Source organism: Brachyhypopomus gauderio, chromosome 15 (assembly GCF_052324685.1).
Source record: "Brachyhypopomus gauderio isolate BG-103 chromosome 15, BGAUD_0.2, whole genome shotgun sequence".
NCBI classification, from domain to species: Eukaryota; Metazoa; Chordata; class Actinopteri; order Gymnotiformes; family Hypopomidae; genus Brachyhypopomus; species Brachyhypopomus gauderio.
Genome location: NC_135225.1, coordinates 7,746,065 through 7,765,123, shown reverse-complemented (window position 1 = coordinate 7,765,123; position 19,059 = coordinate 7,746,065). Strand labels below are relative to the sequence as shown.

At 41.8% G+C, this 19,059-nt stretch overlaps 1 protein-coding gene across 1 annotated transcript; it reads right to left on the bottom strand.

Moving 5' to 3' along the window:
* Nucleotides 1-9,258: 9,258 nt before the first annotated feature.
* Nucleotides 9,259-17,998, bottom strand: rel (v-rel avian reticuloendotheliosis viral oncogene homolog). Its single transcript, XM_076974571.1, has 10 exons — nt 17,877-17,998; nt 17,291-17,311; nt 16,299-16,438; nt 16,038-16,186; nt 15,280-15,371; nt 12,622-12,762; nt 11,621-11,725; nt 11,193-11,408; nt 10,841-10,948; nt 9,259-10,755 (listed from the first exon to the last, which is right to left on the bottom strand). The coding sequence occupies exons 1-10, from the start codon at nt 17,881-17,883 to the stop codon at nt 9,929-9,931; spliced, it is 1,806 nt and encodes a 601-aa protein (XP_076830686.1). The 5' UTR covers nt 17,884-17,998; the 3' UTR covers nt 9,259-9,928.
* Nucleotides 17,999-19,059: the final 1,061 nt, after the last annotated feature.

The window sequence follows — 19,059 nt, the reverse complement described above, 5'->3', positions numbered from 1 at the left end:
GGACTCGTTTCCTCTGTTTGTTAGGGGTGGGCCGCTATGTCATCATATTGAAGTTTACCATTTAAGGTAGATGGAGCCCAATCCCAGGAAACGGAATGTGCCACTCCCGAACCTCGGATTCCTGGCAGCACCAGGGCGCATTCAAACATGTTGGACTGCGAAACACATTCTCGACGCACCGATCACTGGTTTAGACTGAACCAAAAAAAGGGGGAAATCTGTAGCCGTGATGTAATCTGCCTGACTTTGCCAGTAGCAAGGATACGCAGCACAAAATCTGACAACTGTATTTAAAGATGTGAGGGTTTATAAATGCTCATTGCGTCATTTATAAATCTAAATGTGTAAAATCATATTTCTCTTTCTTAAATTTTCCTCCAATAAAATAATCCTAAATACAATACCAAAACAGAAAAGGGGATGGTATGAAGAATGCAAACAAACAGACGAATAAATAAGCAACAATTTCTAAATTTACTTTGATTTGCATTTTTTAGTAATTCCTCTACAACTAATATAACCACATGGGCTCAAGATTGCTTTGGTAAACCTTTGTCAAGCACTACAATGCATAGTTACATCCACCGATGCCAGTTAAAACATGCCTATTACAACTGGAAGCCTTATGTTAACCAGCTGTGCCCTCAATTTCTTTGGGCTCAGAGGCATCCTGGATGGATTGTTGTGCAGTGAAAATATGTTGTTGTCTGACAAATCAATATTTCAACCATTTTTGGAACAAATGGTTTTGGAACAAATTGTGTTTTCCAAACCAAAGAGGCCTGCTACCAGCAACACGTCCAAAAGCCAGGATGTGTCGGGGTATGGTTTGGAAAAGATAACTTACACTTCAGTGACGGCATGATTAATGAGGAAAATGGCATAAAGATTTTGGAACAACATAAGCTGGTTTCAGTAAAACAGAAATGTTTGTACAGAAGTGTTCATATTTCATCAAGAGAATGTAAAACTATTCTGCGTGCATTACATAGACACGGTTGTAGGTACAGAGGATGCAGATGCCGTGCTGGCATACCTGTAGTCCTGAATTGTCCCCAACAGAGAGTGTGAGAAACTGGCCTTTCTATAGGCAAAACAGAGAATGCGTTGCATTTTGGAATGCAAAATGCAATGATAAAGAGCCTGTGGCACATTTGCATACCTTAAGATTTATTTGCAGGAAGTATGGGAAAAAACTTCATCATGGTATTTTTATTATCTATATTTTTTAGCTGTTGTGGAAATGGATGGGAATATTTCAAAGGGTTAAATGCTTCACTGTCTTGTAAAAAAAGTTTTGTTTTGTGTGTGTGTGTGTGTGTGTGTGTGTGTGTGTGTGTGTGTGTGTGTGTGTGTGAAGTGTGTTGCAGGAATCAATTAATTACAGGAATCAATTCCAGGAATCGAGTAATTGTTCATTTTGGAAAAACCCCCAATAAAATTCATGAGGTAAAACATTAAATTATGTGTTGTGTTGTTTTTAATATAATATGGGTCAAAGAGAATTTACAAATCAGTTTAACGTGAGTCCCAACGTTTTCTGATTCGGGGTCGTATACTTTATCAGATTGTATATTGTATAAATATATAACAGACTGGTGAAGTGTGATTAATTATCTAACCAAAACACATTCGACATTAAAACCGCTAGTCTAATCCCGGTGCAGTAGACCTTTTTTGAGGTGTTGTATTTTTTTCAGCCAGCAGAGGGCATACTCATTCTGCCAAGATCAAAGTCAGACTCAGCGCTTGCGTTTCCACTGCCTTTTTTCATGATTGCGGTAAAAGGAGAAAAATAAATTAAAAAACTATAATACTTCACTAAAATAATTGTTTGATAAACAATTAACAATCTGTGCAAAACATGTAATTGTAGAGAATGGATGATCATCTGATATGTTAATAAAAACCTTGGTGTGGCATTTATGACACTGTAAAAAGTGAAAGCAATGTTTTGAACAACAGACACTATCGTCGTTCTGCCCATGACATGATGGATGTTATATTTTGGTTGAGATCTCTTTTTGGCTTAGCTTAGCTAGGCAGGTGTGCGTGTAATCGCGTTTCCCCTCGAAAAATGTATACCGATTAAAAGCAGAAGTGAACCATGTGATTTGGGTAGTGAGGAGGAGCGGGTAAAATAAAGCCTGTGCTGTTTGTGTTTTGGTCAGCCACAACGTACTGATATTCCCAGACTGAAACACATCTTTGATGATAATGTGTGGGGTCTGGAATGGTGGACAGGCAACTAAAACGCGTTATTTTATGTCAGAATGTGTGTGTGACAGTGAGGTTGACGGTTGTGGTTTTAGATAAGCTCAGAGCTTACAGTGACATTTGGAATTGTGTATACACGCTCTCATTCTCACTACAGCATTCGTCATCCACAGCTCTGAAGCACAAGGGCTTGACCACTGTGAGCAGGTGTAGAGGGCAAACTTTCTTAAGTCACACGTTTGCATGCAAAATGGCATTTAACAAGAAGCAGTGTGAAAGGTCAGTGGGTCTTTTGCTGAATCCATACAAAAAATAAAGTCACAAAATAAATTACAAAGTAGTTGCTAAATAATAGGTGATGAATTTGATAATGAAATTGATGGAAAGGCAAAAGAGCAAAATGAAAACTAAATGAAATTTGTAATGAGATCAGACAATGAATAGTTTCTGTAAGGGAATGTGTGATTTACTGACCCTCAGAACACTATGACATTCAGTTCACTCCCTTATCTGTGTGTCTGCTCCTCAGTAAGACTCTCTCTCTCTCCCCCTGTACTTTTCCACTACCCCTAGATCCAGTCTACTGTGCCTCCTCTCCTGATAAGGAGAACACCAATCATATACATGATTTATTATTCTTACCCAATTGTGTTAGACACATCTTCTTCATTCTGTAATACACTATATGTATATCATTAAACTTGGGAACTCTTTCCTGACACCCGTGTGTTGTGAATCTGTTCTCTTGGCCAGCAACGGAATAATGAGGGCTGTACAAATGTATAATCCTGATTATGAACCCTGATGGTTTTGATCTAAGTCTGAAAGATTACTCCAAAAAGAAATAACCATAACAATTTGGGGGCTCGTCCCCGGGATCTTTATAGATCTCCTAACAATTTGGGGGTTCACCTCTGTGATCTTTCTAGGTAAGCTTTTCGTTTGTTTATCAAGGATCGTTTAGCACCTTTGACCTTCTGAAACTGCTGGTTTCTACTCCTCTACCACTGTGAGTAATTAAGTGTTATCTTAGTGGCGTGTGGGTGATTCATTTAATGAAGTTTTCAGCGTAATGGAGAGTGAATACACCCTTCTGGTCGAGAGAGTGATGTGTTTTTGTGCGCACTTTGGTTGGGAGTACTAATCCCTGATTTGTTTGCCCGGAACGTCAAAGGTTGCATTTAAATCTGATATTTGAGCCTCCGCATTCTGCACTTCTTTCTATTGTTTTGACTATTGTTGTTAAAACTGTCTTTTAGTTATGATAATGATTTGGCTGATTTTAGCTATTCACTTGAATGCAAAGGTTAACTTTTGAAAATGTAAAACCGTACAGCTGTAGCTGTGAAGGGGACTCCGAGGCCGTCAAAGCCTCTTCTTCCTGTTGTATGGGCAGATAAGGTAGTCATGCCGAATAATGCTGACTCCTCTAGTCCTCCAGCGCAGACTGGAATGAAGCAGGAAGTTCAGAAGGGTACTGAATAGAGAGGAGCTGTAGGAGGAACCTGACTCCCCATCTCCCTGTACCTGCATTTACCCTCTACTGTCACACCCCATAATGACACGTTCCCCTTCACAGTTTTGACCAGCAAGTTAATCCTAATCTCCATTCATGCTTCACATTGTAACTTTACTGTTATTGACATTTGTTCTGCCTTTTTCTCAGTGCCAGTCCATCCAGATAGTCGTCAGATTTTGTTTTCATCTTTAGAGGATGATAATTCACTTGGAACCACGTTCCTCAAGGGTTCAGTGACTCCCCTGTAGTGTTCTCCACCATCGAGAGGGATGCCATGGCTGTATGGACACCTCCTTCTGACTGTGCTGTTATGAGCTAAGCAGACACATTTTGCTCTCAGCCACTGATGCCTTTACCTGCAAACAAGGTTCTGTGTCTCTGTTAAACTACCTCACTCAGTGTGCTTTCTAGGTATCTGCCTCCAAGCTGCAGTGGGTTCCTGGCCCAAGAGCACAGTGGTAAATATAGGTCTGTTACATATCTTTCAAAATCTCTTGATTGTGTTTTACACAATCCTGCCTGCCTGCCTGCTTGAGGCCCTGAGAAATTGGTTGTATCTCATCCACTCATGCCACACACACTGCATCAGGCTGATAATAGCCACACCTGATTGGTCATACTGGTCACCTGAGTCATGCACTCCAAATGACTCTATTCTGATCCTCAGATGTTAGGATAGCACTTCCCAAGTCTTGTCTACCATTTCTTGTGCAATAGGTTCATGGCATTACACATATCGCCCAAAGGGGGGTCGTTAATAGGATTGGTGATTCATTTTGTTTAATTTAAGAAACTGTTAAACAACAAACAAAAAAAACAAAAAAACTATGTTCATACATGAGCATATTTTGGGCAAGTATTTACACCCCATGGGTGAAGAGCTCTCCTGGTGTCTCATTTATCAGGTTAAGGTCACTTATGGTGTTTCTTTTTCAGGTGACCTGGATGTTCTAGCTCCATCCTTCCAACTGTGCTGCAATAGGTAGATCTACTGGAGCCCACTATAGTCCATTCATTTATACTTGGACATGTCTATTATACTTGTCTCTCCTCTTGCTGAGGTAAACCTACTCCTGTCATCATGCTGCTACTGAGTCTCAACCTGTTTCAGCTGTTCTAGTGTCTCCAAACATCCAGTGATGTTTTCCTCCTTCACACCAACTCCAGTGTTCCTGTGCCAATGTGTTTCAGACATTCATTCACCCAGCAAACCATGACTAGGATTTCTAGAAAACTAGAATGCACATTCTTTTCTTTCTTTTTTGACTGGGACTGGGACTTGTACTTGGACATATGTAAAGCTGCTTTGTGACACCTGTTGTAAAAAGTGCTATACAAGTAAATTAGACTCTTTTTTTTTGCTTTTACTATAGATGTTATGAGATCAATACCTGTATATAAATATTAAAACTGGGAAAATTTGGAGACATCACATTTGTCCTACTGACTTATAAACTGTCAAAGGCAGTAAAAGACAAGGAAAGGACTTCTCAAATATATAGAGACAGTACCGCAGACAGTACCGCAAGTTATATTATTTAGATTATGTACTGTGCCAGAACGTGTATATGTTAAAACAATGAATATGGTGTTAAAGTGGAAACTCTAAATCTGAATGTATGTAAATCCATATTGGATCTTCTGTAGGAACACTGCATGTGACCATAAGTAATTGAACAATTATCTGCATACTTGTTTCTTTATGAACATTGTTATTTGTGAATGGAGCTAACAAAGAGTGTAGTGTTGATCCTATATGTAATATTTGTGTTTGGTGTATCCTCCTGTTATACAAAGACCAAAGCAATGTTAATGCCCAGACAACAAGTCATAACATGGATAGAAAATATCAAAAGATCAGTCAGAAAAATGTTAAGGGTGTGGGGACAGAGAACACAAAGAATATTATACAAGATGAATATTGTGAATATTTATGAGATGTAAATGACTGTTAGCCTAAAGCACAGTAATGGCAGGTCAGTTTGTTCATGAAATTTTAAAATACAGTTTTGAAACAGTGTCTTATAGACATATGAAATAAACTGTAACAGAGGAAACATTACAGAAAGTTTTTTTTTCCAGATTTTTTTTTCAGGAATTAAGGGTTTGAAACAATGAGAATGTGCTCAATGTCATAGATAAATGTGTTTGTGCTTCATGGCACAGAAGAATGCTAGGACAAAATGTTCTGCTGTCAAACCTACCTGCAAAATATTGGGATTTTCCCTGTGCCCTGAAATCTGAGATGCATTGTTAGAGCAAAAAGCATTACAGTCAGACAGACAGACAGTCAGACAGACAGACTGACAAGCTGACAGACAGTTAGGCAAAACATCAGCATGACTCTTTTTTTTCTTACCAACTGTTTCCAGCTAGGCAGAAATACAACTATGGCATCATGGTCTTTATGTGGTAAGTGAATTTGACAGACAGTCTGTGGTAATCTAAAGACAAATTAATTCCATGTATAAAGCTTCGCATTTCTCTCTATTCAGTGAACTAAATGTAGCGTGAAAGGTTGAATATTCTGGCTGTCTGTCACTGAGTGATATGCTTTTCACGCATGATAAAGTGCATATACGATCAAGCAGGCCTTTTCAAGCTCATGCACACTGGGAGCATATTGTAACCTGATCCTCTAACTTCCTCATTCTCCTAGAAAAGACCGAGGCACACACTGAGCAGGTTTTTATGACGCCGTCGTAAGTAACGTGTGCGCGCGTGGACTCGTGACCAAGCACAAGGGCGGAGCCTGACAGGAATGGATTGAGATTATGTTTTTGCCCTAGCAATGTTCTACAGCGGTCCTATTCACAATTCACACATTTCATTCAAAGCATCTGGAATACAAAAATCATTCTAAAATCATTCAGCTGCAACCCTCCTCCCACACGCACACACACTCATGTGAGGGATTACTTTACTTTGTTATACCATGCCCACAAACTATAGTGAATATCCTTTCCCACACACATCCATATATCTGCAAAGGAAGAAAATCAAGATTTTCTTTCCATTTTGGACTTAATAACTGTTCATCTTTGTTGTGGCCTTTCCCAAAGTCACTGTGTTTTGGTCTTGAGTTTTATATGTTGCATAGAGCTTACAGATTCACTCAGGGCCAACGATGCATACCTCTTCCCTGACTTACCTGATAGCTGCAGTTGGTCTGTCTCTCATTAACACAAGCTTCAAAGTTAATGAATTGAATTAGCCCTATTGTGTAGACAAATGACAATAAAAGGAACACACCCTTTAGCTGATCTCTCTTTGTGTTTGTGCCTTGCACATGGTTGGATTGTTTTGCTGTTTGTGGTTTGCCGTGCTACAGACAGGAAGCTGCAATTTTAAACTGCACATCTTGATAAGACACAGAAAGGAGACTTGGTGTGTGTCGTGAACTCCGTGGCCTTGATGGGGAAAGGACTTCTCAGATTTGCTGATTCATATGAGGTGAGTAGAACCGTAGTACACAGAAACACTACATCTCCTGCTTAAAATTCACTATGGCATCTTCAAGATAACGGACATAGGCACAATAAAGTCATAAAAATCACAAAATATTATTGCACTTACTACAACCATTTGCTTCTGAGACTCTGTGGTACGCCATGTTAACATGTTAACATCTACGGGTCAATTTTCTGCAGTCCTTAAATTAAGCCATTTTACATTCAAATTCACAGTTTACAATTAATTTTGAACATACAGGTCATTTGAAAAATTTCATCCTGCATGTAAACCCTTATTTTCCTGAGAGTACTCATAATTTTGTTTCCCTTCACCATTTTTTCCCAAAGCATTATCCCATGTGATGTGTACATATCTGCACTGCTCTTTATGACGTGATTCAACAAACCCCATATACTAATCTGCACAGGAGGTTATTAGGGAACATGCCAGATCCTGTTTGTGTGTCATAAAAGAAGAATCACATAGTGCAGCTCTCAGAGCTGCTAGGACTCTCAGGCAGAGGTGCTTTTCTTCACCAGACTCTGGACTGTGTAGGTCAAAGGCCATTTCCCTCAGTGAGCCACTCAGACACTTTTGTGTTTGTACTGCAACAGTCTGGATATCCTTATGTGTTAATTTCCCTAAGACATGAGATTCAGGGGATTTCTATTCTGTAGACTGACGCAATGGAATGTGGTCATTATAAATGACATTATGGTCATTATGAAAGAAGATAATTTTATATCTAAATTTTTATTTACTAATGAATATTTGACCTTAATAATTGTGGTAAAGTGGCCTAGAACCAAAAGAAACGTGAAGATGTCACATTTCAGGGTGAATCATAACATGGCATGATGTAATGCAAATCTTTATATTTTAAATGTATTATCAGTCATCTCTGTACAGCTTGTCACTAAGGTGACTCCAGTTAAAGCTTCCAAGCTCTTTGTTTGGAGAATCAACATTTTTATCATATTGCCTTGTTTAGGTTCCTTAAAAGTGCCCATAATGCAGAAGAAACCCCAAATAAAAAAGAAAGTGAAAGGAAAGATTTGAGGTTATTTCAAATGGTCATATGATAAACATTCCCGAATTGCACAAGAAACTAGGCAGCTGACCCCTCTCCAAAGGAAATTCATGTTGCAATTATACAGTGCTGGACATTGCTCAGGAAATCGCTACAATGACTACAATACATACAGTGCCTGATAAATGGACTAAATACAGTCAGTCAGTCTCAGCTGGGCCTGCAGCGCTCTGCGCTGCCTCTCCACAGGAAGGACGCCATGTCTGCAGGGGAAAGCGTGTGGTACAACGACTACGTCTCGCCAGCTCCAGGGACCCATAATGGTGGTCCACCAGCTCTTCATATGAAAGGTCTCAAGAGTGTAAATCCATTGTTATTATATCTTGGTTATTATATATATATATATATATAAATTAAATTGTGATATCGCCATTCTGTCAGTCCTAACAGTGTGGTGTGCATGTGTAATTATGAATTATTCCCATGCATTGATTCTTATGTATTAATAAATTATTATTCCTCAAAAACGTATATGCACGTTTGTGTCACAAGGATTGGCTCACGTGTCTTATCTAAAACTGCTATTTCATTCTCTCTCTACACACACCACACACACACTTTATGTCTATACACCATCATCACATATGTCTGTAAATCTGTGTAAGCCAGCATAGGTAGTGAGATGCAGTGGCCATTAGGAATACATCTCACTGCATTCCTAATGGCAGTGGCCTCTTGCAGCAGGTTAATGCACCATCACAGTGCATAAATTGTTTGGAATGATTTCAGTAAAATAACATGCTTGCTCATAAGGTCTACATAACCACAGAGCAATGTGTCTTACTACATTCTTCTGTTTACACACTATAAAACGCGAAGTAACAGGTAACGTACCTCTAGGTGGACTAACCCAGTGTAACCACTATTTACATAAATGCTACAACCACTGTGAACAAATCAAGCAGGCTGAAGACAAAATGACTTTGTGAATTCATTCAACATCCCTCTACTAAAATGTTCTATAAAAACAGCACCTGAGGAGTTTTTCATTCAACAATTTATTGTATAAAAATACAAAAAGGTCACAATGCATTAAAAGTACAAAGTTCAATTTGAGAGAAAAAAAAACACCTTGATTTCACTATGAAGCTGAAACAGGCACACGGCACCAGAACAAGCAACAAAAACATTATTTCCAGTTCATATAAAAACAACAAGAAAAATATATCATGTTCTAAAGGCACATCATTACTTTAGTTATTTTTGAAAGGCTGTGTATTATAAACCATCTTATTTTTTAAACATAGTATTTTGAGAACTTTGGATTACTTAATATGACATAGCCATTACCCAGGGTCCGAGACCCCATGCAAGTTCCAGAGAACAGACTTACTTTGTCACACTTGAGAAAGTTTGGACAAGGTTTCCAGAATACTCCCAAATACGACCTTCAACATCTATGCACTTAAATGTCTATTAAAGTCATGCTGCCTTTTAGATACCACAGTGGTGTCCAACAGTGATGGCTGCTTCAAACTTACATGCAGAAACAAAAGTAAAACATACATCATGTAGCAGAGCCTATATTACCAAAAATAACACCGAATCTCAAAACGTTAAACATAATGTAACATTTCATTTTCTCCAAAGTTCAATGCTATGACAAGCCTAAAATCCTCTATATTGTTCCACTAAACTGTTTTGTGCTGTTACTCTGGAAAGAAGGGCCAAGCCATGCCTTCCAGGTGGCCTTCCAGTACCATGTTACTGATGGGGTAGGAGGGGTGCTGGGCGGGTCTTTGCCCCGGCCCGCCCGCTGCAGCGCCCATTGCCTGTCTCATTGCCTCCTGACTGCTACCATTGGCAGTTGGGTAGTTGAGCACAGTGAAAGACTGTGAGCAGTCAGAGTTGGAGGTACTAGGGCCCAGTAAAGTCAGATTACTCTGCCCTTGAGGCTCTTGTTTTAAATGAAGAGTTGTCTGAGGGACCACCAGGCTTTGGAGCATCTCACTGCCTTCCTGGCACTCTCTGTATGGGTAGCCCATCACCAAACCATCACTCGTGCCTGCCGCACCATTCTGCGTTCCCGGAGCTGGCGAGACGTAGTTGTTGTACCAGACGCTCTCCACTGCAGACATGGGGTCCTTCCTGTGGAGAGGCTGCTGAGAGGGCAGCAGACCCTGCTGGTCCGGCTGGGACTGGCTGGTTGAGGGGCCTGGGTCCAGAAACTCCAGGTCTAGATCTGTTGTAGACAGTAAGGGCAGACTGCTCACATTCTCCCCTGCGGTGTTAAGGGTGGGGGCGGTGTTGACCGGGTTCAGCTGTTGCATGACCGGCCCATTACTGGGGCCAGGGCTGCTGCTGCTTGCTGTGCTGAAGTGATGTGAGGAGCCGTGCCACTGCGCATGGCTGAATGGTGGTGGAGCTGGAGAACCCGATGAGCTGATCATGGGTTGGAAGGGCATGCCGTATAAGCTCTGCTGATTTGGTCTCATCATACCAGTGCCAGGGTGCTTCAGATAGGAATTCATTGGCTCTGTTGTAAATGAATGTAGGGTGAGTAGAGCTTTCTAAACATCGAAACCAGTGTTTAAATGTTGCCAACAAAGACATTTCCTTACCAGTTTTTATTCTATGGGGCATCATTGGTTTTTGTGGAAAGCTGGCTTTTGTGGAAAACTTAATCAGATTCTCCATTTTGCGTTTCTTCTCTCGGCAGCCATAAGGATCTGAATTAGACGAACACATTGTAAGCTGGGGAACAGCTTCAGGTCAGGGGCAAAACACGTCAAATCTTCAGGCATTCATGTCTCAGGTGTCCTTCAACGAACTCTGTTTTTTGTCTCTGATTTTTTTTAACCTTAAATACCGTAAAAATGGATAACAGGTGTAGATTTGACCATCTAGATGCCTTACTGTCCCAGATGGGCCTTTTTACGGGTCAAGTTGAAGTGAAGGAGGGAGGGGTCTCACCTTTGTCATCAGGGAGGTAGCGGAACTCCATGGGTTCGCTCACCTCCTGGTCGGTGGGCCGACGTAGCTGCATGTGCACGGAGACGGGAGACGTGATGGAGGTGTCACAGTAGGCGGGCGTGCGGAATACGATGGCCACCTGCCTGTGCACATCTGCCTGGGAGAAGGAGCCACGGGCCTCCCAGGTCTGGGTGAAGAAGCGCACCTCTATGTCATCTAGAGTGAGGAACGAAGCGTTGTGGGGGTGGAGTTGATGAAAGGATGTATGACACCGATTTAGTGTGAAAGGCAAGCGTGAGGAAAAGCACGGCTCTCTCCGTCCACGATGGACGGCGGTGTGAAGGGAGGATGAAGGAGTGGGAGAATATAATAAAGAAGGGATGAAAGATAGAGAACTAGTCTTTGTAGGAGGCGTGGCGGAGTTGTACCTTTCTGTACTTTGTCACAGAGCAGGAAGATCTCGTCGCCCCCCTTCACGCTGCCGCTGTTCTTATTGACCCGGCAGATACGCAGCTCGGCTGTGTTAGGGGCCCCTGGGGAGTGGCCAACGCAACGAGGTCACCGCTTAAAAGGTCAACTCAGTATTCTTAAAATAAGAGGCCCGTGAGAGCCAAGAACACAGACGAGAAGGATGGGGACTCCTGCACCACTCTGACAGTTATAGAGTCAAAAATCCCAAGCTCTCTGCTACATCAGGAAGTGACTGAATCGGTCCACACCAGACAGACATGTCTTGTTTTTTAGCTTCAGGGTGGGGCTGATTAGCACTTCCTCATTTATGTACAAAGGTGTCTGCAATGTAGAGGTTAGCATATCTTAATAACATCACCGGCAATGGCTCAGATAGGTCTACTGTGATTTTTCAATCCTTTTGACCTGAATTACACATACTCCATTACTCCATTTTTTCAAACATCGACGAATGCGTTCCTCAGCTCCAGCCCTGTGTTGTGTTACCCTCGGTGACTGCACTTGAAGTGTGGACAGGTGCAGTGGCCATAAAAAGCCCTGGTTTCCGCTGTGCACTGTACTCACACGGCTAGAAACTCAGGAAGTGCTGAATGGGGTTATGCTTCACTTCCTGTCATGTGATATATACCACTGACAGCTTTATACCATCTGCAACATTATACCACTCAGACTCGGCCAAAGTCCTAGTGCGTGTCCTCTAAGGTTCTTCACCCTTTGAAGCATCCAAAACCCTCCAAAACTTGACTGAGAACCCAGACAAACCTCATCACATCACAAAGATAACGAACCAAATGTGTTCGGTTCCATTACTCCTCAGTTACTGAGCCAGGTGTGCTTACTGGGCCAGGTGTGTTTACTGGGCCAGGTGTGTTTACTGGGCCAGGTGTGTTTACTGAGGCAGGTGTGTTTACTGAGCCAGGTGTGTTTACTGAGCCAGGTGTGTTTGGTGGATACTCACGGTTGTCATAGATGGGGTTAGAGACCACAGGCGGTAAGGCGATGCTGTAACGGCCACTCTCATCCTGTAGAAAGACTTGGAAACACAGACGTACCACGTTCAGGTCATACTCCTCCGGCTGTAAGAGCTGCTCCCGGGGCACTGAACACACACACACACACACACACACACACACACACACACACACACACACACACACACACACACACACACACACACACACACACACAGAAGTAGTTTTAGTATACATTACTTAGATCTTGCTGTACTTTTGTCATGAAAGAAAGTTGAAAGTTGAAAGTCAGGGGTTGACATGTGAAGAGAAAGATCCTCCAGACATGAGTGTGCTGATATCAATGTGCAGTAGCATGATTGGCCAATCAATTATTTAATTCAATATTTGATTATCTTGAACATCTCTGAGCAACACTACGTCATACTGTAGCAGACACTACTCAGCGGTATCCCCGGGTATGTCAACGCAGACGCACATCTAGATACGCACACACACACACACACTCACACACACACGCGCATCCCACATAAATGCGTGTGAAGACACTTGCGTACGTAGCAGCCCACTCTTTTTCTCTCTCAGGAGGCTGACTGCTGTGTTCACAGTGGCGTGACGTGCGGATGACAACTTGAGGTGAGATCATGGCAGGTGGAAAGGACTCAGCAGCGAAGAGGCCGCTAACCCTGACATCGAAAGCCCCGCCTCTGCTCACACCACAAGCCCCAGAGAGGGAAAAAGAGAGGGAGAGGTAGATAGATTGAAGTAGGGTGCATGAAGAGAGACCCACACGCAGCGCATACAGCTAGGCAGACCAATAACTGATAAACAGAGAGAAGGTGGATGAGGGTGAGTGGGTGTAGAATATAGAGACAGAGTGTGAAAACGCAGAGGTGGTATGCAAGCATACTTATACATATGTGTGAGTGTGTGTGCACATATAATGTACATGAATATATATTAAGTGCTTCATATATTCATTTACCTTATATATATATATATATATATATATATATATATATATAAGGTACACACAGATGTATGAGTGTGTGTGTGTGTGTGTGTGTGTGTGTGTGTGTGTGTGTGTGTGTGTGTGTGTGTGTGTGTGTGTGTGTGTGTGTGAAGAGAAAGACATAAATTAGCACACAAGCCTCGTAGGTGTAGAGAGGGTGAGCATTTGGGTTAATGTAGGCAGATGGGAGATGAAATGTACAGAGAAGGTGAACCAAACAGATGGAGAGATTGAAGAGTCACTCTCTTCCACCCAGTTACATCAAGCCCAAGCCAGTTCATATTCATATTCATAACTGTCAGATATTACCTAGATCTGCAAAAAGGTGAATTACAAAACATATATACACTTGAACTGCAAAAAAGTCAAAAAGGCTGATAACAACAGCGTCAATGAAAGTGAGACCACTATAGTCCTGCCCTCTCCTCCACATATGACCAAAGCAGCCACTAATGTCAAAAGCAGTCTCACTAAGATAGCGTAACCAGAAGAGTTCTTTAGTCATTATGTCCCTAAACTGTATGATGGATCTATATGTTTCACATATATGAACAGAAAGCATTCTGAATGGGCCAATATCACCAGCTCGGGAAGTGCTGAATTCTCACAGGAGAAGTGAGAGTGATCAACAAATCACCTTGGAGACGAACAAAGTGGCCAAGAGGAAGTATTAACAGGACAATGTCAGTTGTGAAATGTTTGTCTCCACTGACAAACTGACAACCTGACGCTGTCTGTTCCCGCCCTGCAAGGGCCCAAGCAGTGCAGTGGGCTCCAGGATGGGGCCTTTCTGGGAGTCCCCTCCTGAGTTGAGCCCCAGGGACGCTTTTCAGCACAGCACCTCTGAAGGTAGCTGGAGGTAATACTACCAAAGAGTCACAAATCCATCACACAGAGGGGAAAAAGGCCCTCTTTCACACGCAGCAGACCTGAACCTGTCTGCCACTGAACCCTGAATAAGGCACTAAAACATATTGAGAATGAGAATAGTTTGTGAAGGCCATAGAGAATGTTTTTGTGTGTGCCAAACCATTAACTGACAATCCTTACAGAGCTTGTGTGCCAAGAACCAACCTGATCATAAGAGGACTCGATTCTGCTAACACCCTCTCAAGGGAGCGTCAACATCAGTACCGTAAGACCACGACACTGCTGATGACTGTGTATTTCTAACTTTGTCATTTTCAAATATTTTGCTGTATTGTTCATATGTAAAGTTTGATCATTTTAGACAATTGCTTCCAAAATCAAACATCACTACTTAATATAATTTTAAAGAATATAATTACATGAATTCTATACTTGCAACTTAAGTAGACATACAACAAGCAGCACAAGTAGATATTTTTACACACTATTCGTGCCCTGAATAAATTCCCCCTGATCACATGCTGTGCGGCACCACAGTGGATTGTGCAACAACATTACCTAAAAAGAGAACTGACTGTTTCTCTTACTCTACTGATACCATTGCAGCCTTAACACACAGTAATTACAGCACTAATCAGAAGGCAGTGACGGGAAAGTTGTAATGATTTAAAGAGCTTTGATCTTGATTTACTATGTTGGTTTTCCTAAAACATTATAAAATAAAAAAAACCTGAGAGAAAACATGATAAGAATCAGATCTCACCACTGAAGGGGTTGAGTCCTCGGTTTACTCTCTGCATAATGGCATCTCTCACTTCTCTTCTCCTTACGCACTGGATACCCAGGTTCTGGAAGCTAGGAAATAGTTGAAGGTCACAAAGAGAATCTGCTCATGCAGTTTTAATGCGTTGATGATGGAATAAGTTGGTGGTGTAGATTAACTGACAGTTAAAGTGAGTCCACAGAGCCAGACTAAGTCCGCCGATTTCTAAGAGTACCGAGTTAAATGCTGCCAGCAACTTTAAAATCAGTGTTAATCAAATTTCATTGAGTTCTTGAGGATTCTAGGATTTTAGATCATGAGAGATGGATAGGTGGATTATTCCGCGGGCTGGACAGTGTGCTGCAGCTCTTAGCTTCACGTTTTGCATACTTGGGGATTCCCCTCAGTGCTTCCTTTCCCGAAAACAAATATTTATATTAAAAAAAGATGGACAGTTGTTTAAAGGAGATCTGTAGCAGCATGTGCACGGTGTGTTAGGAGGGCTTATTGCATTCTGACATTAAACTCCACAAAGAGAGGAGGCAGGCAGGAATGACTTTGATGTGAAGCACAGCAGTGTTTTAACTTCATTAGGGAAAAAAGGACTAGTCTTCCTGTACTGTGAAGAAAATGAATGTATAAGAGTGTAGGTTTTTGTGGTGCAGTGTGCAGCCAAAGCCATAGTTAAAGGTCACAAAGAGAAGATGCTTATAGTTTTAATGTGTCGATCATGGAATTAGTCGGTGGAGCAAACTTACGCCACGACTCTGCGTTCAGGTCCGAACTCAGCCTCATAGTAACCATCCTTGCAGTCTTTTCCCACCAGGTCATGTGGGTGCGGTCTGTACGGCTCGTTTTTGGTCACCAGAGACACGCGCACCTTGCCTTTCCCAGAGGCATTCAAAATCTATCAGGAGGGAGGTAAGAAGCTAGGTTAAGAAGACCTGTCAGCCCAGGAACCATGAGAAGCTAAGGACTGCAGGGAGCTTGAAGGCAAGGCTCTGAGGGGTCCTGAGTACCTGAATGCTTGGGTATGTCCTGTTATTGTCTGAGCTTCTCTCTCCAGGTATGCTTCCTGCTGAACGGCCCTCGCACTTATAGCGGAAGCGCATGCCTCTTTGTTTGGGTTGTTCAAAGATTTGAATATAGGGCTCTCCCACTAATTAGACAGAGAACAACATGTACGAGTTTTCATTCCAGTAACACAAACTCTGCATCTGCAAACTTTAGAATACACAGTGAGATATATGGACAGCCCCCTTTGCTAAACACATGAGACACACACACACACACACACACACACACACACAAAGCTTTAACAGAAGTATGACAGAAATTAGAAAGCACAATCTATTAGCTGGAAGTTTCAGCGTACAAGAAAGACTGCTAAACTCTAAACAACTAAACATCTGCAGACCACAGACGTTTTCTCAGAATCTGACTACAACCACAGCCAACATCAAATCATTTCCCTACAATACACCTGTTAGTTTACATCGCTCACAAGCTCTCCCTGTGTCAGTAGACCACAGAGTAAAATTATGATTAGCAAGGGTTCTTCGTACACCTGTTTACACAGATGTTGGGCACAGGTGTGTTGAGAGATGTTCCTGTCATCTTTCTCATGGTACACATGCGTTGACATCTTAAACACACACCAGGAGTTATGCCTATCCGTTTCAACATGGGGCATTTTTAGCAATGCCTACTTCACAGATTGCTAAAAAAGGGCGGTAGTGTGCTTAGTATGCGATGATGCGCACGCAGACAACACTGTCCAGTTTTCCGTGAGACAGATACAGGAAGTGTTGTAGTGTTGTAGTGACTACACGGAGCTGACCTCACTCCTACCTGCGTGCAACACACAGGAAGTGACAGACAGCGCAAAGGAGCCATAGCAAGAAGAGGGAAGTCGTTTAAAAAAAGGAGGGGGGTGTAAAAAAAATGTAAGTTGCAGATTTAAAAAGCAACATTAACGCTTGGCAAAGCAATGGTCGTATTAACAACTTACTGGTAACTGCGGAGAAATGAGCTGTGCAAGAAAAAAAAAGAATACATTAAATACATAGATGAAATAAAGGTAAAATTTAAGACATTTGCTGTCAATACTGCTAATGGGAACTTGAACAAACAGACAGGTTCCTCATTTTGATTTCCTGGTATGGATTTGTCCGTCATGGATTATATGTTAACGTAGACATTGCGAAGGTAATTTGTGATAAGGGTAAATACGAAAATCATTTCCATATTGTTTGTATGCGAAACTCTGAAGCATGAAGCAAGCATTACTTTAATGAACCAACTATAGCCATCTGGTTACTCATGTAAGTTACTGAAATCGAAAATGATTTATTTTAAATAAATAATAATTTATTTTGTATATGACACTTTACCGAAAACGTTTATTTATACTAAATGTAACATAACCTAGTCAAATCAGGCACTCAGACTCAATATCGCTCAAACTGAACACTCATTGCTCTGGTTTTTTGGAAGAGTGCGGAGCACAGTTGATTCTATGAATCCAGAGAAGGTTAATGAAGTCAATGTACTGATTAAACTGAAACAATATTGAATGTTCAAGCACTCTTACTCACCATCCATTCTGGCGGACACTCCTATGGCACCCCAGAGTACGTATGTCACGTCTCCGCTCAATGAGTGAAGTACTACTGCACACTCACGCGGGGAATTCCCCACTCTCGGCCACGCCCAGGCCACGCCCCTTTCGCTCACGGCCACTGCCGCAAGATTACGCAGATTGCGTCGTCATATCATAAATAATAACTAGTTTATTTTCACGAAATGTCAGAGAAGAAAAAGATAATTCGCGCATTTTTGCCAAGTGACGAGTGTATGTGCGATGATCAAACTAATTAATCTCACAGACTAGTAGCTATCTAAATCCAATCAACGCAAAAAAGTGAATATAAAAGTCGTGTCAGAAGTAAAACCAAGTCCATGCGGTGACTATGTTTGGAAACCCGAGGGTTATAAACGTGAACATCTCTGCACAGCTGCCCAAATCATGCTCTTCGCGATGGATTCACATTTTCAGTAAAGTTTTAGTTGTATAAACCACACTGTCGTCACGCTTCAAACAGCCTACATTCAAATTTGAGGTGATTAAAATCTAAAATATGTAGACACTGGTGCGAACGTTGATCCAGGAATATGTGAATACAGATGAAGGTGGACGTGTGTTTCTATTAAATACTTTATTCTCATTAGACTAGAAGTTAGATGTCATGGAGGGTAATCCCCTGGCGTCACTGGCCCACACGGACGGGAATCTCCCAGAAAACACCACCAACATGGATGTGTTTCGGACCTTTTCAAACATACACATGTAAAACGTGGTCTCTCAGTACACGAGCTGCTCAAACGTTAAAGATACGTAGATGAAGGTAAGCGTTAAACGGGGCTAAACTAGTGTCAGACGGGATGATGTGTACAGGCTACATCAGAGCACAGACAGCCCACACAAACGAGTAGCTACGAGTGCAATAACTTACATTTAACAGTAAAGACATTCTGGACATTATTCTCCACCACTCGCTTCCAGATGCGAAAGCTTCTAAAGCTCTCAAAAAGTTCAGTGCTGGCTTACAAAACTAACGACGTGTATCCGCAAAAGTTCAGGGCTTCCGCGGTCGTTAACAGGCTGTGCCCGGTTTTTTGTTCAGTTCTATGTTTAAAGCGCTTGAGGTTTACGTTGACATGTTTTCTTCCAAGAGTGGTTAAAGGAGAAGCATTACTCCATGAATCGTCCAATGGGGA